The sequence below is a fragment of the Lissotriton helveticus genome, chromosome 4_1, assembly GCF_964261635.1.
Source record: "Lissotriton helveticus chromosome 4_1, aLisHel1.1, whole genome shotgun sequence".
NCBI classification, from domain to species: domain Eukaryota; kingdom Metazoa; phylum Chordata; class Amphibia; order Caudata; family Salamandridae; genus Lissotriton; species Lissotriton helveticus.
Genome location: NC_136063.1, coordinates 706794111 through 706817689, shown reverse-complemented (window position 1 = coordinate 706817689; position 23579 = coordinate 706794111). Strand labels below are relative to the sequence as shown.

Sequence of the window (23579 nt, the reverse complement as noted above, 5' to 3'; positions counted from 1 at the left end):
CACGTCCCTGATCACAAGAGTGAGTGGTAATGCTGTCTACCTAATATTTGGGAAGCAACAGATTTAAATTCAACAGAATAGACCTGAGCTTCTCTGGGTGTCATGATAGCCAAGAGAAACATTGCTAGCCACTGGGGTGGAGTAGCCAACACTACCTTAGCAGAATGGTGTAGGGATATGGACACTGTTATGGTGGCGGAGAAGACGGTGTATTTGTATAGGGGAGCCCCAAAAAATGGGGTAAATGGAATGCCTATAGAGGATATATTTGCGAACTGCCATCCATACCTCAAGAATGTGAATACTTAGATGTGACCAATACTGCTGATGGTAATGCTGTGATGGTAATGCTCTATACATCAAAATTGGAGCAGAATGTTTTTTTGTGATGTGTATATATAAGATTGCTAACATTGTATAAGTATAAATTGAACAGATCATTCAAATGTAACATGTATTACGATAAATTGATTGTGCCTCTTAATTTTCGAAATTAAAAATAAAAGCCAATCAGGGGTTTGCCAATTTCATCATGTTTAAAGGGAGCGCACAGCACTTCAACACTGATTAGCAGCGGTAACGTGCACAGAGTTCTACACCCAACTAAACAGTTGGAGCAAAGTTCTAGGGAAATGCCACATAAAAGATGATTGTTTCCAACAGTCCATAGGAAATAATCACTGGAAATTGATCCTTTCATATCTGTTAAAACATGTCCCTTTTGGGTATGCATAACACCAATAATATTTCACAAGTGGCTGAGCACAAGGGTTCTAAGCAGCAGTGAGTTGGGGATGAAGAACTAGCTGTGTGGTTGAGGCAACTTCGAAATGTGGCTGGATTAGAGTCTGCGCATAACCATCAATGTAACAAGCTCATCAAATTATCCCATAAGATGCACAAAGGAAAAAGGGGAAATGGCCACCCACGTTTTCAAGTATTTCTGTGGACACTAGTTCCCAGAAAAAGAGTACAATAATAAATCTTACCCCTGAGCAAACATATGTCATTAATAATCAAGAATTCATAGGATCAATTAGTCCAAATCCAAATCTTCTTTATTTTCAAGAACTCATCACTTTCAAAACACACAGGTGATTCACAGATGATTCCTGTTATCACTTTGACGTAGCCAACACGTGTTTCGTCTAGCCAACACGTATTTTGTCTTGGGGGCGTCACCCACCGACTTCCTCAGGGCATATAGTCAATAAAATATTTGTAAATCCTCAATAAGTTGTATCGCGATAGCATCTGAAAGTAACCGGTATCCACTAGTACTCTGGATAACGGGTACAGTAAAAATATGAATCTGTCACATGGAGAGTGCTCCAAGTAAAACAACTGGCTTCCAGCATGTGTAGTTGGCCAATATGTAATTGTGTATGTGGACATTTGGGAATTATATGCCTATTGTTTTTTTCTAATCCGTTTCTCTACTTTAAAAAGTGGGATGTGTTTGCATTGCACTGTCTGTGCTAATAGCAGCACTGGCTGCTTAATTTAAAAATACTTCCCCAGCATTTTTCTCTTGCATAAAGGTCTGAGTCGACTACTTATGTCTCTAGCTATTTCAACTCCCCTGAGCGTCCACCCACAAGTCATATAACCCCGCTCCCAACTCAGTTATAATAAGTTTGTTTATTGTATAGTTAATAAAAACCGTAACAATTTACATGAACATTCTGCAAACATTAGTTCAAAATAATTACCATTTTGCGTAAAAAAATACCTCATCATAATATGTATAAAAGACAATTCATGAATCAGTATTTACACATTTCACAAACTTATAAAAGAACCTATAATGTGAATATGTGGAACTAGACATTATATGCTTCAATCTATTATTTGCTTCCTTTTTTTGCCAAAAATACATCCATCTGGCTCCTAGCCCTGAGTCTGAAAAATATTAATGGCAATTGTTCACTAGGTGATGTATTTAACTCAAGTAGTCCGTAATCACACCTGTTTCATCTCCTCCTCATTTTATCGCTTTCGTCCCATATTGAGACTATCTCATTAAATTGCTGCTGCTTTCAATAGTTGATCATGAGCTTGTAAAAACTTTCATTCTACAATTCATTTGGGAGTCAGTTGGATCCAGTCATCTAATGATGGCGGTTCTACGCAAGCTTATTCCTCTATCCAGGAATGCTCCCTTTAAAAAAGGGACACGCTCCGGTTGCAGCTTCTTGCAATGACATATAAGATGAATTAAGTCTTCATTTTGATAGCCGCAAAGACGCCATTCTTTTGACTCAATGTTCTTCCAATGTGGCTCGTCAGCCGGGGTAGGAAATTTGCCAAAACGCAATGCCATCAGTTGTCTTTTAATCTAGATAGAGAACGTAGAGTCTAAGTAGGCCGCCGGTTTAAGGGTTTTATAGTTATTAATCACTGTCCACGAATGAGAATGATGAGAAAAGATGCCTTTGTCCGTTATCAACAAATTACATTTTGCTGCTTTGTTTAGTGCCAGCTTAAATGATGAGAAAGGCATATTTTTATTCCACAGATTATTAGAACATGTTGCCTTCGGTGCACTGGCCAAAACTGTGTTGGCCTGCGATTTTTTTTTGCATTTCCAATCCCAACTCAACTCTGCCCTCCCCTCACTCTGATTTACTGCTTCTTCCAAGCTATCCTTCCTTGTGCAATCAATGTAATTTTCCTTTGGCATCTTTTTTGTTTGACCCTGTTAGGACTGAAGGGCCAACTGCATCCTTCAGGTATGCCAATGCCTATTCATTCAGCTCCAAGCAATATCCTCTGTTGTTGGTCAGTCCAGTGTAATTTTCCAGCTGCTTTTTTGTATGAGGTGGGATCCTAGAGTGCTTGAAAGCCAAGAAAGTTTTTTTCAAGCCCTGTACAAATGCTGAGCCTGTACAGCAGTTTAAAAGTGTGCCCTAGTTATAAAACACCCAAAAATGTAGATAAATCAATAAACTTGTGCCTTAAAGCGAATCCAGAATATCTTTATTTCTGTAGATCCAGATTGAGCTCATTTAACGCACCTTTCTGCTCTTAAGAGCATTGTGAAGTAGCCTTTTGGAGTGACATATTCATGTACCGCCTTCTTAATCATCCGAATGACATAAAGTATTTGCCGGAGGTACTATCCATCTGACCTTGTGTAACTCCAGAAAGAATCTCCTACTCAGTCCCGTCTTTCTTTTTTTTTTCCAGTCCCATCTTTCTTACCACATGTGTTGGCAAAGCCATTAGATCTTGTCTGTAAAACCTATTGACACATCTGCTGCTCCCATCTATGGATGGAGTTTCTTAAAGTAGAAGAAAAGCCACTCAAAGATGGGCAGTGTGGATGCACACGCTCATCTGCAGATAATAATAAAGGGAATTTTATAAAGCGCCTGGTACGCTAAGAAGCGTGTCTCCGCGCTAACAGAAAAAGATACAGACTCAAACAGAAATAAGGAGTGGACCCGACTATCTTGAAAAGAGGTGTGTTTTTAGTTTCCTCCGGAAACTAGTTTCCGATGGGTCCAGCCGGAGATCGAGGGGTAGAGCATTCCAGCTCTTCGCCACCAGGTAGCGAAAAGATCTTCCTCCCATGCGGGCCCTTCTCACTCTAGGCACCTTTAATAGGCCTCCATGTGAGGAGCGCAAGGCGCGAGATGGAGCATACCTGGTGACTAGGCTCTGGAGAGGTACAGGCGACTTCTTAGCAAGAATGCGATGACAGGTACACAGGGATTGTTGTACAGATGACAACTTTGAATGCTTTAGATGTATTTTCTTAAACCCAATTCAAAGATGACTGCTGCAGATGCACACACATGCCCAGTGACCATCTATGAAGGGGTTTTTGCAATATGAAATTAAATGCATTCAAAGATGCATGGCCGGGAACCTCGCATGGAATGGTGAGAGGAAGAGAGAGAGAAGCAGAGAATATAGGGCCTGATATACAAAGGTATTTTATCATTGTAAAGTCTGTGGTTTGCAAAATCACAGGGTTTGTGACTGCAAAATAAGTTTTTACTCTTTACAAGGCCCTTAGAATGAGTTGGAAAAGTCGTAGGGTTTTGTGACCCTGCGCGCATCGTGACTAGGAGGTTGCTTGAAAAGATCACCCTTTATTTATTTTTATTTGAAAAGTTTTATATAGTGCTGGCTAAACCCAGAGGTATCAGAGCGCTTTACATGAGGAGGTACAATTGATTCCAAAACATAGTAGTCTACAGTTTGCAGATGAACACATGCAGTCTCAAACCATTCATCGGATACCTACACATCAAAGACGATGGTATCTGATTTTCTAGGGGTAACCTGTCCCCTTTGGGAATTGTGTTGCTGGCCTCTGGGGGAACTTTAGCCCCAATGCCCAGTGGTGCTGGAACAGTTTTTAGAGCGGAGGTGCTGGCCAGCGTCATGAACTGACTTAGATGCCTTGACGGTACTTTTAATGCTTCTGATATTTTGAGATATCCACACTTTACTTTGTAAAGCAGTCACGTCATTTACATGTGTTACAACATCTCTGGAATATTGTGGCTTCTTCTTTCACCTGTACCCCAGCAAAAGAGTCACTAGTTAAAATGACAAGATACCTTGAACAAACAGTAGCAGAAAGGAATAGCAAACACAGCTCTTCATTTTTAAACGGATTAGTACATTTCAAACGAAGTTGCCTTTCTTGAGACAGTTTGTACTTAAACATTCATTAAATGCTTCTGGACTAATATATGCCTCTGCATTATTATTCCTTCATCGGAACTCAAACAAAGATTTATGGGGTGCCGCAGAACCTCCCCCACTCCTTGCTTCCAGTTCCACTGCCAAGCACCTGTCCCTTTAACAGACACGAGCAACCTAAACAAAGAACATTTTTCCTGTTTGGGATATGCAGATGAAGAGACCAAGGTCTGCTGTCCTTTGCAAGCCTCACCCCTGCTTTTACAGCCAGTCACAGGGGTAACAAATTGCCACCCGCCTAATGGGGACTCATTCTGCAGTTTTGCCACCTTATGTGCAGGGCTTCAAGTGGGATGAAAAACTGGGGGTCATTCTAAGGGGCTTGGCCAATGTAATTAAGGGCGTGGCTTAAAAAACATAATTTAGAAATATCTGGTTAGGATTATGTGCTGCCCTACTGGTATTTTGCTGCTTCTTCATGTCATTGCATTCAGATATATAATATAAGTAACATTACACCTACAGCAAGCCAGGACTATTGGCCTTGTGAATGGTTATTAGTTACATAAGATAAATAAGCAAAAACAATTACATATTTGTATAAAATAGTTTAAATGCTTCAGTTTTGAAATGATGGAATTGTGAAAGAACTGTAACGATGCCCCCTTAAAGATACATCAAAGGCAGTGAGAGAGTACTGCTTCCAAGTTAAGATTTTTCTTTTCACTGGGAGGGGGAGCGCAATAATAGAGAGCCCGTAAGGGACCCATCTCAGTGCCTGCTTTTTGGAACTGCCGATGCTGAGCACCAGCAGGACCCGTCCCACTTAAAGCCCTGCCCATAAGAATGTACAATTTGTAATGCCACTTGTTAATGCATAGATCAAATTGCACATCCCTGGGTTTTCTAATGGGAACAGTGCATCGCGCCCATAGTCCCTTGCGCATTGTAATGCAAGACAAGGTATTCTGTGGAAGAATCCATGCCAAAGAATCAAAACACTGCGAGCTCGAAATGCACTTTGGGCAGGACAGGCAGCAGAACAGGGAGGAAAGAAGGGAAGTGGTATAGACCTAGAAATTCATCTAATTATGCACTAAACCCATTCTATGTATTGTATTGTATAGCTTACAATAGATCTTCCACAAAAGACAGCTAAAGTGAGACCTGCAGAAAAGCTTATCCCTGCAAGCAGAGTGTTTGCTTTGTGTTTTATCATTCTGGACATTCAAACCCACAGAGATGAGATTCCCTTTTAAACAAGGAAAGTGATCACACCGCTTATTACAGGCTGAGTTTAAGCTTCTGAATTCGCTATAACCCTCTTTCAACTTTTGGAAACGGAGACTCTTGTTTGAAAATACATCTGCATTCCTAAGGACTTTTTGTGTTTTGTGCGACTATTTTAGATTTTAGAGGTGAGCCCTCGGCTCTTGGGGTATGTTAGCAAAGACTCACACCAGTTCGGTCTGTTTCTTGGAGTTTTGGGACCGTCCGATTCTCAAAAACATGACCTACCCATTTCTTGATATCCAGAATCTTTGCAAATTAGAGATTGCCTGGCGTTCTCGCGCTACACTTAGCCCTACAACAACCCCTTGTCCGCAGACAATATGCTGGTGTAGTGTTAGGAGAAGGGGCAGTTGCACATTTCTTTCCCGCGTTTCTTTCTTCTCCAGTTAAAAAACACATTTTGTGAAACCCCTTCCACTGAACCACCTAGAGATGAGGGTGTTTGGCACACATTCGTAACCTTAAAGCATGCTTACTCCAGTTTCTTTTGGAGTAACGTTGAATACCAGTGAAAGGAGAGCTACTTGTTGAAATGGGGTACTTCTGCCAGGGCATAGCTTGATCAGTGAGTTTTGGACAAACGCTGGCATATCATGTTTAACTACTTTATAGGACAACCAGGGTACGTGTATTATATAATTTGCACTGTTTAAACCATTTTTTTTATGGTTTTGTGGGAACACCCCCAAACACACACAATACAGAGGGGTTTAATTTCCCTTGCTAAACTCACTGGCTTGCTGCAGTATGGGACTGATTTCAACATTGTACCAGGGCTGGCGTTGGTTCCCACTGCGGCCTTGCCTTGATCACCAGATTTCCCGCTTTTTACCACACTTAGCACTGACTAGTCACACTTCTGGTGGTTTTTTAGGTCTCGCCTGTCGATGCGCATGCGCATCGAGCAAGGCGAGAGTATTGCGAGTTATCCACTCTTTATCCACACTGCAAGGAATCGTGGCGATTCCTTGCAGTGCCCGTGACTTTTAAGGTCAATGCGCATGCGCATTAAGCTTATGCGCATGCGCATTGACCTTAAAAGTCACGGGCGCGTGCATGTCCGTCTTTGTTTACCGTGTCGCATTTCTCCTCCCCCCTCCCCTCTCTTCCCTTCGGCTTGTTTGTTGATTTGACCCGCTCCGCCCCCTCCCCTTCCCACCGTGTCGCATTTCTCCTCCCCCCGCCCCTCTCTTCCCTCCGGCTTCGTTTTTTTTTTTGTTTATTTTACCCGCCGTGTCTCCGATCCTTTCGCTTGTTTATTTGAATGAGCGTTTCCCTGGCTTAGAGCGGCACCCAATTCATGGGTGCCTTACTTTAATGTATACAGATGCTTGCTCTCCTCCCTTTGTGAGTGTTTCTCTGGCTCAGGCAAGCATGCTGCTGGCTTTCACGTTCCTGTAGCTGTACCCTTTACATCCGTGTTCCTAACCTTACTGCTTCAGACTATTAAGCCACCTTCACACCACCAGCCCCCTTTAGCAGCCCACGCATGCTCCTCCGCACAGAGGTTCCAATCACAGTAACTGCATGCCACAGCTTCTTCGTAACTAACGTCCTCCTGTGCCGTGAACCTCAGAGAACGAACAAGAAAGAGGTTACTGGAGGTTCTTTCAGTGGGTACACACTCTCCCTGAAATCTCAGCTGAGGGGCACCGACAGCGAAACTGGTTAATGCAATCTAGTATCGCATTTCTCCTCCCCCCTCCCCTCTCTTCCCTTCGGCTTGTTTGTTGATTTGACCCGCTCCGCCCCCTCCCCTTCCCACCGTGTCGCATTTCTCCTCCCCCCTCCCCTCTCTTCCCTCCGGCTTCGTTTTTTTTGTTGTTTATTTTACCCGCCGTGTCTCCGATCCTTTCGCTTGTTTATTTGAATGAGCGTTTCCCTGGCTTAGAGCGGCACCCAATTCATGGGTGCCTTACTTTAATGTATACAGATGCTTGCTCTCCTCCCTTTGTGAGTGTTTCTCTGGCTCAGGCAAGCATGCTGCTGGCTTTCACGTTCCTGTAGCTGTACCCTTTACATCCGTGTTCCTAACCTTACTGCTTCAGACTATTAAGCCACCTTCACACCACCAGCCCCCTTTAGCAGCCCACGCATGCTCCTCCGCACAGAGGTTCCAATCACAGTAACTGCATGCCACAGCTTCTTCGTAACTAACGTCCTCCTGTGCCGTGAACCTCAGAGAACGAACAAGAAAGAGGTTACTGGAGGTTCTTTCAGTGGGTACACACTCTCCCTGAAATCTCAGCTGAGGGGCACCGACAGCGAAACTGGTTAATGCAATCTAGTAGCACAATTAGGGGAGTGATGATCATTTTTATGTGTTGATACATTTTAATTATTCAATGAAAGTTTTACTGCATTTTTTTTTTTGTTGGGTAGCTTCATCATTAACAATGGCGGCGCGTGCCTTTATTCATCTTTAATAATGGCGGTAGCATGCCTTTCTTTTGTTCTGCGCGGCTCGCCCATCTCTTTATTTACTTTGCTGTCATTCAGAAGCTGTCAGTGGTGGCCGCTGTTCAACAGCCTGTTGCGTTTTTGCGGTCACAGGAAACAAAGTTCCAAAACGTTCCTGGGGCCGTAATCGAAAAATGTCATGTCAGCATTAGGAATAGGCGTGGCAGAAAGCAGCATAGCTTTTTCACACCGCCTACAATGTCTCCAGCCTTATATCTGCTTTATTCGCTACAATCAGCAAGTCATGAATATTTGTTGGGCGAAGCGACATTTAACGCTTTGCAGTGAGTTATAGTGCGTGTGCATTTACACATGGGGAAGGGGGTTGTTAAGCGCCTGCTGCACAAAACATTGCTCTAGGAGCGCTGCGCAGCAGACAATGGAAATCCGATGGAAGTAGATAAGCACTAATCACTGGTTACATTCTCAATGGCTCCCAATGCTGATAAATAATGTTTAATATTTGTTATCAGACGCCACAGTGGAGCCGCTGCAGTTCTGTGTTCATTTCCACACAGAAAGCCGGCCCTCTTCTTTCTCTCACTAGCTCGCCTCCAACCCTCATCTCCCAATGTAATTTCATGTAATTCTTTTAGTGAACGACTTTATTACAATGATGCCAAATCCACGATAAGAAGACAAGCAGGTTTATTGCAGCACAGCTAAGGCGTCCGCCCAGGTTGATCTCCAGATGCAACTGGAGATAACTGAGTGGAATATACAGTTACAGGCACTCCATTAAGAATGTAGAACGCCATGTGAAAATACACAGAGCGCACAACAACCAGGCCTCATCAGCTGTACCTCAAAACAACCAGGACTCATCACCCCTCTCTCACAACAACCAGGCCTCATCACCCCTCTCTCACAACACTCACTCTCACTCACCCTCAACCCCTCAGCCTCACCCTCACCCTCACTCACCCTCAACCCCTCACCCTCACTCACCCTCACCCTCACTCACCCTCACCCTCACTCACCCTCAACCCCTCACCCTCACTCATTCACCCTCACTCACCCTCAACCCCTCCCCCTCGACCCCTCCCCCTCAACCCCTCACCCTCACCCACCCTCACTCACCCTCAACCCCTCACCCTCAAACCCTCACTCACCCTCAACCCCTCACCCTCAACCCCTCACTCACCCTCACTCACCCTCACTCTCACTCATCCTCACTCACCCTCAACCCCTCACCCTCAACCCCTCACTCACCCTCACTCTCACTCACCCACACTCAGCCTCAACTACTCCCCCTCACTCACCCAAAACCCCTCACCCTCACTCACCCTCAACCCCTCACCCTCAAACCCTCACTCACCCTCAACCCCTCACCCTCACTCACCCTCAACCCCTCACCCTCACTCACTCACCCTCAACCCCTCACCCCCTCACCCCCTCACTCACCCTCACTCTCACTCACCCTCACTCAGCCTCAACTACTCCCCCTCACTCACCCAAAACCCCTCACCCTCACTCACCCTCACCCTCAACACCTCACTCACCCTCACCCTCACCCACCCTCACCCTCACTCACCCTCAACACCTCACCCTCACTCACCCTCACTCACCCTCACTCCCCCTCACTCACCCTCACTCACCCTCACTCACCCTCACTCACCCTCACTCTCACTCACCCTCAACCCCTCACCCTCACTCACCCTCACTCACCCTCACTCACCCTCACACAGTGCAATAGTTCTCAGACCATTTCAGTTAGAGCTTTTAGAAATGTTTATGGCTTTTTTTATTTGTAATACTTTAGCATTGGCTACAGGAAACAAAAATGCTAAACATTGACAAAAAAACCCCATAAACAATTCTAAAAGCACTAACTCTAATGGTGCGAGACCTATTGCATTTCCAATGCTTGTCTGCAGTTCTGGCTACGCCTGTTCATATCTTCAAATTGTTTTTTTTTGCAGTTTTTTATATAGCGCGAACTAGACTCGAACCGAATCAGGTATCGGAGCGCTTTACATATTTTCCAGTTACGTTACATTTTTACGTTTCCAGTTACTTTCATTTTAGGCACGGGGAGATTAAGTGATTTGCCCAGAATCACAGGAGGTTTTGGGCTCAGTTGACGCCCTTTACTTCGATGTGCCTGAAGCTCGGTAATTCGTGCCCACAGCGGTTTCCATTTTACTAATTTGAATGTCGGATTTTATCTTAGGTGGGTAACAACCTTCAAATGTTTTTGCGTCATTACACCCTAAAGAAGCACGTTGCAGGTAGAATATGTTTTTTTTTTTATTGTTATGTAGCTTAAAATATTGCTTTAAATATTGCAACAGGCTCCTTCAGGTTAATAAAAAAAAGATAACTCAGAGAGCTGAGCACCTCCAGAGCGGAGCTTACGCACCCATTCATCTTTCTTATGATTGAGTTGTGTAACATGCAGATTGTGAACACGCACTACATAACGAGTTGTTTTTATTACTATTGAATGCAGATGTTACCTGCATTCATCCATGATTGGAAACCGAGTGGTCTCGTTGGTTTGACATATAATAGCTTGTCTTTATCCAGAAATGAAATAGATTGCTTCAGTCGTGCTTACGTTTAATCTCAGTACATAGTCTGACATGGCGTCTTTATTTTCTTGAATGGTTTGATTGCAGGCAGCAGAGCCGGTGTGTTGATCGTGAAGGTGCTGGGGGTGCACGAGGAGTGTTCCATGCAGGTTGCCGTCTGCGAGCAGCTGGGTAGCCCCCCTGGCGACAATGACAGCTCTGGAGAGGACCCTCCCGCTGACCGCCGGCTGAAGGTCCTCTTCACTAGAGAAACGGCCGCACAGCTCCGAGCGGGCCCGGAGGACGTCATTCATATCCATCCGCCTTGGTGAGTGACACACACGCAAGCACAGCACACGTCCGTTGTTTTACAAGGGTGGCACTCCTTTCTCTGACTGTGAGCGTCATTAACTGCTCCTGTTGAAGATGTCCTCTGTGGCCATTGTTAGCACCAGGCCGCTTGAGCTGCTAATGCAACTTTTTTTTCTACAGAAAATCTTGGAACATGGGCGTCCGCAAGGGGGTGCTTGCCGCCCACACCACCTCCTGGATTTGTCACTTGCACTTTAAAAAAAATTCAAGATTGTGCTGCTGTTTCGAAAGGCTCACAGGATGAATGACGTTAAAATTATGCCCCCCCCCCCCCCACCCTCAAAAAAAATTCTGCAGACGTCAATGACTTAGAACTATGCTTTTCTGTATGTACAGAAAGGGCCTTTACACTTTTCGAATCCTACTTGAAAAGAAAACTAAACACTTTGTCTGGATGCCACCCAGCCACCCCATCCCATGTTGACTAGCAACCTATAATATTGACCGGTGAGCGTTGAATAGTTCCTGCATAGCAGCACGTTCTTGAATTTTGAAGGAGAGTTCCTGCATTTCTCGTTTGGAATTCAATTCTTTTAATTGGAGCGTACTGGCACCTCAAAGTAACACTCAGGTACTGTAGGGCAATGAGCACATGTACTTCTTGAACTCCATTTTAGCCACTGAGAAAGACCCCACCGCATGGAATCCTGCTAGGTTCACAGCCATGACACTGGGACTGGACAGGAAGTGTGAAGAGGAACTTCGTTGTCCAATCATGGGGCATTCACTGCTCTGTGGTTCTCTGCTCTTGAACCCAGGGCCGGACTGCCCGTAGCCGGCACCGGGCAATCCCCCGGTGCGCCGCATGGGTGGGGGGGCCGGGTTGGGGCCCCTGGCGGCCGTTTTTGTTACAGGGTGGTTTTTGCAGCATAGCTGCAAAATCGGCCCTGTAACAAGATCGGTCGAAAACCGGCCCCGGCAAAGAGCTCGGTCTCACCCAGGACCCCCTTTGCCAGGGCCGGTTCTGGTTCCCAGTCCGGCCCTGCTTGAACCCAGGGGATGCATAGCATCCAAGGGCCGTTTCTAGGTGTTTTGCCGCCCTAGGCCAGAATTGAAAAATGCCCCCTCCCTTTTACAACCATCAATCTGTCCCCCTGTCATCCAGGCCTCTGCAGTTTCTCACTCTCTATACACTTTCATTCTTTCTCTTCCAACAAAATCGTTTAGCACTCTTTGAGAACATCAACTGCCAGTTACAGTGGCAACTCTGCTCGTTTTGCTGCAGAGTAGACTGGCCTTGGTGACAGGCCCATCCCTGTACCAGGCTGTCATCTCATCATCTTCCATCTCACCAAAGGGTGAGCTCAGGAGCCTCTCTGTCCTCACTCGATCCTGTAACATGATGTGAGAGGGTACAGAGAAAAATCTAGAAGTGAAAAACTGAACTCTGCGCAGTGAAGACAGACAGATGTCAGCTTTCAGTTTCCTGCCTCAGAGCCTGGAAGTAACTGCATGCTGCCTGAAGGTCCATGCAACAGTATCTGAGGAGCAGTAGTGGATTGATGCTGGCAGCTGAAGCCAGGAAAGTTGGAAAAAACTGTCTATGTGTGAGAGAGACAGTGAGTGCATGTGTGTGCGTTTGTGTGTGTGTATGTGATTGTGTGTATGTGACAGAGAGAGAGAGAATGTGTGCCTGTGTGAACATGTGAGCATGTGTGTTTGTGAGTGGAAATGACACATTTCTGGCAATGACATATGTAAAGTAATTCTGGCAAAATTCTGGCACTGGCATACTAGATGTAATTGTTAAACTTAAGGGAATACACCCAATTCATATTAGGTGCACCAATTGACATACACAGTGTATCCACTGCACATTTTGAATAAATGGGGTCCCAAGCCTGGGGAGCGTCAGGCTGCACTTTCTTAGCGCACCAATTGCTATTGAGCCAATCAGTGTAAAATTTGACCCCATATCATTCAAAATGTTCCCAGTATAGAATCTCCCTGAGCCCTTATAGCAGAAGTCTATGAATATAATTGAAACCTGCACTGATACCATCGATGCTGTTCCTGATAGCTGTGCCTTCCGTACATAGTTGTGTCTTTTCATGTGGTGCTGTGGCTGGTATTGAGGCAGTAACTGGACATTGGGGCTATAATTGGACAGCATAGCAGGGTCATCTGGATATATATGCCCCATGGGTATATGATAGCCACATCCTTGTTATAATTGCAGATCTGTTGGAATATGTATAATAACTCAGACAGACATGTACCTCCTTTAGCATTTCTGTTATTTTATTGACCAGGGATTTAATTTTGCTCTTCACACAATAAGTTGCCCCTTATTGGACACCTGCTGCTGAGCCAACATATGCCAGGTCTGATTAATATTTTATGCAGAGGTTAGTAGGGAGGTCGTCGAGGCGCTGGGTGTTTGTTAAAGAAAGCCACGGCTCCTTAGCCGATGTGGTACATCTTAATTGCAGCGGAACGCGTAGTACCGAGTTCAGTTGGCACCTCCCTAGGGCACTGAAAATAGAATTTGAAGCTATTATCTTTATCGAATCCGATGCTGTCTTAATACTGCACCTTTAGTTCCCTCCTGGGAACGTTGTTACTTTTTTCCGATTCCCTCCACTGGGAAATGGATTGTGGCTCTACCTTTACTTTAGAAACATCTTTGGGGTGATGACAAGACGGGCTGCGTTTAACTTTCCCCTTCACTACATCCCTAAGCTGTTGCAAGAAAGTGACAGGGGATCTCAAACTCCAGTTTTCTGCCGCCCTCCCTCTTTTGCCGCCCACTGCATAATTTGTTCCATTTGTGGTATAAAACACGCTTCCATTGCTTGTCTTCGGTCATACCTTGAACAGTCCACTTCTGCTTATCCACTTTGCACTGGTGTAAAGTCAGCAAAAGTTAAGCAAACCAGCGCAGAGTGTTGATTTGTTATTTACTTTCCAGCCCAAAACATGTTTACACTGGAAAGTTGCCTGAAAATAACAAAAAGTAGTGCTTAGCTCTGAGTTGTATTCTTTTGTCAAAGGGGCATCCTATGGGTAGTATATAAGTGTTCCCATGCTACTACCCATGATGGAAAGCCCTGTCTATTACAATTGATAGACAGGACGTTGTGCAAAAAATATGCCTCCTCAAGGCAGGTGCAAAGTAGCAAACATATTTTTATTTTGCATACTTTTCAAACTTTGCATGTCTCTTACATTGTACAGTACACACACACACCTTTCTTTGCACTATGGTGCATAGGTGTGTGATAGTGCAAAGTAGCCAAACTGTGCGCTAGCGCTTGGGAAGAGAGCAGCAGTGCCATATCTTTGTAGATATGGCGCTCTCCTGCTTGCTCCATTGCAGACAATGCATTCCTCCATCTCCTTGGATAAGGGCTCGCGGAAGTCTTGCTAATTATGGCTGTCTGTCTTCTAGCTAATAACAGTGCCAAGTCAATGAATCTGTTCATCACAGAGTTAGATGCAATGTACGTTTTAGAGATGGAGAAGAAGAAAAGAGAAAGTGAGGAAACTATATGCGATAAGAGGTAACAAATCACTGTTCGGTGGTGAGTATGTAATTTCGCCAACAAATGAAATCATAGTTCTCCACCTAGATGCTGTGCACAGGCCACCAGGGAGTGGATAAAAGACTGAGAGCAAGAGAGACCCAGAGAGACAGAGGCCCAAAGCGAAAGACAGAAAGGTTGTTTGTCTGGTTCGCGGACTGAAGGTGCGTTTCCTTAGTTCCATCCTGGGAACACTGTTATTTTTTTCTGATTCCCTCCACTGGAGTCGACCACCCACCCCCAAATAGCAGCGTTTATTCGGAGTGTCAGAGGTGTGATGAGCCCAGTCTAACAATAATTACCGAGCTGCCAAAGATAAACAACAGCAACACAATGGATTGTTGCTCTCCCTTTACTTTAGAAACAGCTTTGGGGTGACAAGACGGGCTGCGTTTAACTTTCTCTTCACTGCACCCCTAAGCTGTTGCAAGAAAGTGACAGGCCAAATCAAACTCCAGTTTTTTGCCGCCCTGGGCGGCCGCCTAGTCTTGCCTAATGGCAGAAACGGCAGGTTATAGGTTGTAGGGAGGAGGGGAGGAGGGGGCTGTGGGCGGCAAAGGTCCCCAGACACTCACTGTTCCATCCAGGCCCCCCACCTCTTTTATTGACTGAGCATTTGTGAGATTTGATTTGTACATTTATAAAGCGCACAACTGCCCATGGGCGTCTAGGCGCTAGTAACAGGCGGTTCAGCAAGGTTCCAAGACATGTGACTGCGAAGTTAGTTGCTAAAGAGCCAGGTTTTGAATGCCTTCCTAAAGGTTAGCAGAGTTGGGCTATTCTTTATGCCAAATGTAAGCATGTTCCAAGTTTTGAGACTGCCATACTTATCCAGGAAAGTCAACCCTTCCTCTGCACCCATAGACAATACAGGGGTGTTGGCTGTTTTCATACTCAGTTTACACGATTACTCCATTCTCTTAGGCACTTATGTTACATTTTCGGATTGGGTCTATTGCTAAATGTCCACCAATGTATGGCTGTGTAAGCGTTATGAACACTTCTTCTAGGCACCCATGTTCCCGCGCTCACTCTTACCCTACAGCTGAGCAAGATATGTCATAGATGAAGAATTCAAGGCGGTAATTTCCATCTGACCGTCCGCAGATGGCATTTCTTTTTCATCTGAGCTGAACATGGGAGCACAAAATGTTTTGTGAATCCAAAAATAGATTCTCTCTTCGTTGTATATATAACTTAGCTCACTCAGTACATTTGCACATTTTAAATCTGCACACTCATTCAGTGGAAAGACTTAAATGTTCTTTTGTAATATCATTACATATGCACATATTGATTAGTGACGTAAGCTCACGCACCACTAGTATTTATTGATAGTATAATTGCTTATCCTAGAGTTTCATTATTTCTACAAACATTTTTGCTCAATTAGTATGAATTTCCCTCTTTTGAAGAATTGTGGATCCTCCTTGCTTAAGTGTTGCTTTCATTATAAGTACAGAAATACAAGAATCAGAATGCACAAATAAACGGTACCATTGTATTAGACAGTTTGAGATCTCTGTATAGCTCTACTTTCAGTTGCAGGCTGCTTAAGCACCGGTAAAGGAAGGTGGTTCTAGGACATAGGCACATATCTACAGAGGAGGAAGGTGTGGAATTTCACAGGCATTGGACAAGAGTATTCCTCCAAAAGCAGTCCACCTAAATTCTCTTCTGGGCAGCATTTGCTGAAGGGATGTTCCTGCATCTTTTCACGATAATCCCTTTGATAATTATTAGTTTCTGTTACATTTTGTTGTTATGGTGTTTAGTCCCCTTTGCATGAAGCCATTTTAGTGATATTACAGGATCCAGATGATTGTTGGTGGTGGAAGTTTTACAGGTTGCCCTTTTATATAGAATAACGTAGCCTCCCCATGATTGGCTGGTTTATTTACTCCAGTTAACTAAGAAGCCACCTTGAAATGCTGCCTTTCAATAAAGATTGTATCATCAGCCATTTGTTTACAATGAATTTAGAAGAATCTTACAGGCAAAATGCCAATCTAGTTTTTAATCTATTCTATAAAAATCAGTAATTGTTATGATGATACTTATAAGTTTAGTTGCAGTCACAGTTAATTAATTTAGCATTATTGTCTGGAATTGTAATTCTAGTTACAAACCTGGAACACCCCTGGCAGACGTTGAGTCTTAAATGTGGCTAAAAATGGCTCATTCATAGATGCCTTTTAAGAAGAAACATCTTGGTATATGCAAATGTACCCTTCACCCGAAGTATCATATCAGATAAGTTGCTAAAGGTTATGTAGCTGTTGTATTTCCTTTTCCACTAAGGTAAAGGACCATATGTCAAATACTCCTTGAAAAGACCACTGTTTGACCAGTGGCGGCTGGCACGGGCCGGGCGTGGCAGGGCAGGGGGGGCGTCAGGGAGTAAAGAAAAAAAATAAACATATCTCCTCACTGCGTCTCTCCACCGTCATCCGTCCTGGCACGGGATCAGGAACAAACACCCAGAAAGCACCCAGGCTCCCCTAGGCCATTCACAACACTGCAATGCAGCATTGTGATTGGTCTGAGCACTGTGGTTTTGCTCTCAGGCAGGGACTGGGATCCTGTGCATGTTCTCCACCCAGGCTGTAATGCAGCCGAGGTGGAGAACATGCAAAGTGTGCATGACTGTGTGGCCGGCCAAACATTCATGCGTGCATAGTGCCACCACTCTGCAAAGCAGTGGGACGATGCTCTTCTGCCTTAGCGGAGGAGCTGCCACTGTGTTTGACACTGAAAATCATTGTCCATTGTTACTCCTTTAACAGTTTTGTCCCTTAATTATGGCGAGCAGACCCAGAGTTTGTGACACACCTAAGTTAACAACCAATCAACGACGGGAAAACTGTTAGCGATGCAATAGTGTGGGGACCTAGGATTCTTTGGGCAGGCTTTTCATGGGTTAGCTAGGTAAATGCTAACTGAATGCATATTGGGCAAAACAACAGACAAACTGTTAGCCATGCAATAGTGTGGGGGCCAGGGATTCTGTGGACAGGCTTTTCATGGGTTAGCTAGGTAAATGCTAACTGAATGCATATTGGGCAAAACAACAGACAAACTGTTAGCCATGCAATAGTGTGGGGGCCAGGGATTCTGTGGACAGGCTTTTCATGGGTTAGCTAGGTAAATGCTAACTGAATGCATATTGGGCAAAACAACAGACAAACGTTGTAATCGTTGTAATACTTTATTCAATAAATATTCATCAAAAGTACAGACATACATACAAAAATACATAAAAAGCAGTCTGTCCCAAAGTACTACATCCCAAGCAAAATAACACTGATAATTAAAAAATAGAATAGTGTAACTAAATAATCATTTCGGATGGGTTTAGTGCGTTACCTAACAATCTGGATCGAATTATCCAGGCACCCGCAAGGTATTTTGTCACCCCACAAACAATATACATTGAGGCAGTATTAGTTGTCATAATGCGCAGGGCTGATCTATGATCTTTCACGCCCAAGGTTTTACACACTGGTTTCAGCCATTTATTCCTAACATGTTTGTATGCTGAACATGGGAATATGAAATGGCCCAAAGATTCCTTCGGGCAACTGCAACCTGGACAATTTAGGTCTTTCCCCTCCATGCTTTTCCAGCCTGCCATATTTTCTCTAACAGGCAAGGTGCCATATCTTAATTTCAAAAACAAAGTCCTATCTCTAGGCAGTTGAATAAAGTCCAGAAAGGGCTCAATCTTGTACGATACTTTGTGTTCTAGGAAGTTAATCGTCAGGGGGCCTAACTTTGGATTAGCATGAACCTTGGAATCAACCCACTCCCAAATATAACTTTTTTACTTGTTGTTTAGTAGGAGGGCATTGCGAAATCCAAGACTCACCCAGACCTATCGAGTTTACCAAAAGCTTGAGGTTGTTAAGCCACTTTATCTTATTATTCACATTGAGGGTGATTAGCTCATCTAACACTCGAGCATATTCATTTAATTCTTAAGTCCTTCTAAGTCGCACCCAGAATAATAGGGGCCTAAGATGGACTTTATCAACAATACATTTCTTGCCCATGTCAAAAAATAATGGTAACAAGGGTGTTGACATAGGAGGTGATACCAAATCTCTAATAAACTTATTCTCTGCGACCGTCAGGGCTCTAATATTTTCAGCGCCCCAAATTTCAGAACCGTAGACAGCCGAAGCTACCGCCTTCCCCTCATAGACTGAAAGGGCTGGAGCAACAGGTCTACTGATGGACTGGCGCTGATTTTTTAATATAGCTCCAGAAACCCTTTTGAGATTGAGTACCATTTTAGATATATGCGGCCCCCAGGACATGTTATTAGATAACCTAACCCCCAAATAGTCAAATTCGTTGACAACCTCCAGAGGAGACCCGCAAAGTGAAATATATACCTTCCTAGACTTTCTTTTTGACGAAAAAACCATTAACTTTGTTTTTGTGGTGTTTATTGTTAAGCCTCGCCCCTTACAGAAAAGAGAAAAACGGTCAAGCAATTTCTGCAGACCCTGCGGGGTCTTGGACATCAGGAGGGTATCGTCCGCAAAGAGGAGTGTAGGGGTCTTCTCACCGGCAAGGACGGGCGCATCCGCAGGGTCCTCCCTCAAATGGTCCACCACCCCATTTATAAAGAGGGAGAACAGCGTCGGTGCCATCACGCATCCCTGCCGCACTCCTCTATTTACTGGTACTCTCCTGTCCCTTGGCTCCCCCACCGTATCCTCGCAAAGTTGTCCTCATGAAGCTTAATAATAAATTGCAAGAGATAGCTAGGGAACCCCATTGCCAATAAAACCTCCCACAGTTTGGAGCGTGGAATGACGTCAAATGCGGTTTTGAGGTCGATGAAAGCCAGATACAAACTGCCTTTGTTAATAGATACTGACTTCCAATAGACCGCACAGAACCGGAACACCTGGTCTATTGCACCAACATTCTGTCTAAACCCTGCCTGAAAGTGTGTTAAAACCTCTTCTTCCATGAGCCATGTCTCAATTCTATTTACAATGACCCTGCCAACTACCTTTTGTATTGTGTCAATTAAACTGATTGGCCTGTAGTTTGCAGTGTCCTCTCTATCTCCTTTTTTATAGATCGTAATTACCTCCGCCCCTTTCCATGAATCTGGAACGGGGAGACCCAGCTGAATTAAATTCATTAGACTAGCTATAAAGTCTGCCCATATCAAAGGATCATGGGATAACAGGTCTCCAGGCAGGCCATCTGGGCCAGCTGCTTTGCCAGGAAGAATTTTGGAGATAGCGTCTTTGACCTCTCTTACTTCGAATGGGACTGCCTCTGTTATTGAATCTGTTCTTAAATGGGCCGATATTGCTGGTGATAGATGGACTTGAGTCTCATCTTCACAATATAACTTTAAAAAATGAGCATGCCATTGCTGTTCATTTATGTGATTTAAAATAGGATCAACTCCTCTTCGATCTAAAATATTAATTAATTTCCAAAAGGACACTGAGTTCTTATCCCATGCTGCAGTTTTGAGTTGCTGCCAATGATCTTCCTCCCAATTCTTTTTGGATAATGCCAAGGTTTTACGGTAATCCCCCCTGGCCAATCTTACTGCTCTGGGGTCTTTTAGCTTTATTGCTAATGCGATTGCCTTTCTCTTTTCCCTGCAGTCAGCTGTATACCAAAGATTGGTCTTTGGAGTTCGCTTCTCAGCCGGTAGCTTCCCCTTAGTAGTTTTTTGAAAAAACTTTCCTATTTTATCTACAAGATCTTGGTAATGGGTTAATAATTGTGGCCCATAAGTATTAAAATTAACCAAGTCCATCTTTATTGCTGACAAAATAGAAGATTCCACGATAACTAAATCCCTGATATGATGAAGAATCCCCTCTTCAAACTTGATCGCCTCCCATCTCAGTTTCCTGTTACAGTTGGATGGGATAGCCTCCTTAGTGATCAATTTCGGTCCTGTGGACTCATTTTGCCCATTGGGCCAGTTAATCACCATACATAGAGGGTTATGATCACTGTCTGTGGACTGCCTGATCTCCATGTCTATGAGGTTGGACCAAGAATGGATGTCTAAAAAAATATAATCAATTCGCGATGGGGAGGCTAGCCTATTATAGGTCATCGCCCCATTGCGATCGGAGATGGTCCGCCCATTCAAAGCTCGTAAATTGTGGGCCAAGGCTAGGGCATTCAACTGTATTGCTCTGGGATACCATTTCTTGATAGGTGCCAGATCTAGGGTGGGTATGGAGTACTTCCAATCCTCCGAGATCCAGCCCAGTATGTCCTCATCATCCAGAGGTTCGAAAGTACAATTAAAATCGCCACCCACCAAAATTTTAGACCCCGGAGCCAGTTCTAATAACTTGGAATCCAATAGCTCAATTGTTTGTGAGATTTGGCAGCCCTGCGTTCCTCTTGCATAAATGCAAAAAATATGTATTTTGCCCCCCTGTGGGCTTTTCAGAGAGATGTACAGGATGTCGTTTGAGGGAACATTGAACATGTTAACAACATAGTTTAGGTTTACTTTCACCCATATATGTAGGCCACCAGATGGGCGGCCTTTCCCTGAGGAAACAGCCGGGACATAATAGGTAGAATACCCATTTTTATATTGTGGAGATAGACACCACGTTTCCTGGAACATGCAAATATCGAATGGTTCAATAAAATCATTCCATTCTGGAATTGCAAGATTTTTTTTGAGCCCTGCTATATTCCAGGAAAGGATATTAATAGGGGTGCCGTCTACAGTCGGTGCAGTTAATAAATGGATAGGGGCAGGTTCCATTTCAGAGAAACTAAGTCCACCAGGTTCCAGATATAACTCATCCATCTTAGCACTACCTACTTCGGCTACAATCCATTCTGTCTTTTCCCTTACTATGCTTTTTCCATTCCATTTGGGTATAAAGGGTCAGCTAGCTTGTTTTCAAACCCAGAGTTATAGATTTTTAGATATACTTCAGACTCTCCCGACAAAGATACTTCAAACCCTAAAGGTTCTATCATATCCCTTAATATTGTTTTCCCCGATGAAGTTGCTGGAAGTCAATCTACATTTTCCAACCCACTGTAACGATTGAAACAAGGTATATGCGGAGGGTTGAATTGTGGTCCTGGCCATACTCTATTAGGGAGGTCTGGGCCATACAATGGCCTACCCGTTCTTCTCGGTACTACACTCCAACCTTCATTGGCGCCACCATCCCACTGGCTGGTGGTATTGTGATTATATTTACCAGACCATGTCCCATTTTGCTGGTTAATATCATGGAAATGACTACCCCTTATAGGTTGTGGTGGATTCCTCCCTCCGGTATTACTACCATTCCACTGATTGGAATTGTGATCCTGCCAAGAATCCCCTCTTGTTCCTCTTCCTCTATGGTTTGGGCCTCTCAGCCAGCTCCACCTATTACTACGATAGTCTGAGACCATGTAGAAATAGGATAGGGGTTTGGCTGAAATTGAAGAGTTGGTGATACATGGGGGCCCTGCAATTATATGTTCCACCGGACACGAGTCCTCAAAGGACACAACAACACAGTCCCCTTGAATGTTTTTTTTATTCTCGCCTACCCAGGGTGCTCTCTCTACCATAAGTAAATTACTATAGATATTTGAGGGTAGAGGATGATTTTGGTCTAACCAATGGCAGACTTTGTTCTTGAGAGCCCAAAAAGATTCGGTTGTTGAAGGGGCAAGCTCAGGGACGCCTGTTAGCACTATTACATAAGGGCAAGCGTCAGGTGGTAAGTTAATATTGCGGCGAACCTTAGATTTAACTGGTTTAAGAATCGATGGTTTAGACACTGGGATTTGGGGTTTATCAGAGGTCTGGATTTTATTGGGAGCATTGGATGTTGAGTTAGTTATGTTACTATTGATGCCCTTAGAGGTAGGTGTTTTAGATGGGAGTGATTTGGAAATCACAGTTCCCCCTGTTGTCTGCTTAGGGGGTGCCAATGGTTTGTTACTAGGCAGTACCGGAGTGCTCAAGGCTATATTAACAGGATTGTTGGGGTTATTTTTCCCCTCTTGGTATAAAGCCTGTAACTGTAGTTCAATCCCTTGTAGTCTAGTTTCCAGGGGTGCAAGTAAGGATTTAATGAGATTTGCTAGGGTACTCATAAATATACCATTTCTGTCTTCTAGGCCCTCTGTCGTCTCATCCAGGCTGCTTGACTCTAAGAGGCTCGCAAGACTGATATTGGAATCTGAATTGTCAGGAATACCCAACGGGAGGGAATGTGGCCCGTGGGGGACCTCTACTCTATCAACACTTTTATCTAATTTGGCCATACTATCCCTTCCCTCCAGATTGCCACTGGTGTTGCTGGCAGTCTCTATAGGGCCTCCCGCACCATCAACACCCACTGTCCCGTCACCAATGCACATACTAGATGGTTTAGAGGTTTTGGGGACGGCGCCCTCCCTTACACCCCTTAGATAAGTTGTCTCATCCTGACGGGCAATGACTACCTGGGGGGTCTCAGAGGGTGTGGGGAGAGCTACAGGGGAAGGGTTCAAAATATGGGGATCAAGTAAGGCAGCCTGACCATCATTAGTAGGGTGACAGATGGGTGGCAAAACAGTTAGATTAGAATCAGGGATGGAAAGAATTTTTATAGGTGTGCGTGCAGATGCGATGATACCTAAAGAGGACCTTCTCGCATTAGCGAGGTCCTGAGAGACCCTCCTTTACATGAGGGTAATGCCTTCGTCAATTAATTGATTAGTACGTACAATAAAATTATCTAGAGTACCA

The 23579-nt window shown here is 44.2% G+C and overlaps 1 protein-coding gene across 3 annotated transcripts in view; it reads left to right on the top strand.

Moving 5' to 3' along the window:
• The window catches only part of SPIDR (scaffold protein involved in DNA repair), a 2204159-nt gene that overhangs the window by 859233 nt on the left and 1321347 nt on the right, over window positions 1-23579 (top strand). For all 3 annotated transcript variants that reach the window (XM_078687327.1, XM_078687328.1, XM_078687326.1), the window contains exon 8: window positions 11034-11253. In XM_078687327.1, the coding sequence (XP_078543453.1) occupies window positions 11034-11253 (220 nt within the window). The remainder of the gene's footprint in view (window positions 1-11033; window positions 11254-23579) is intronic.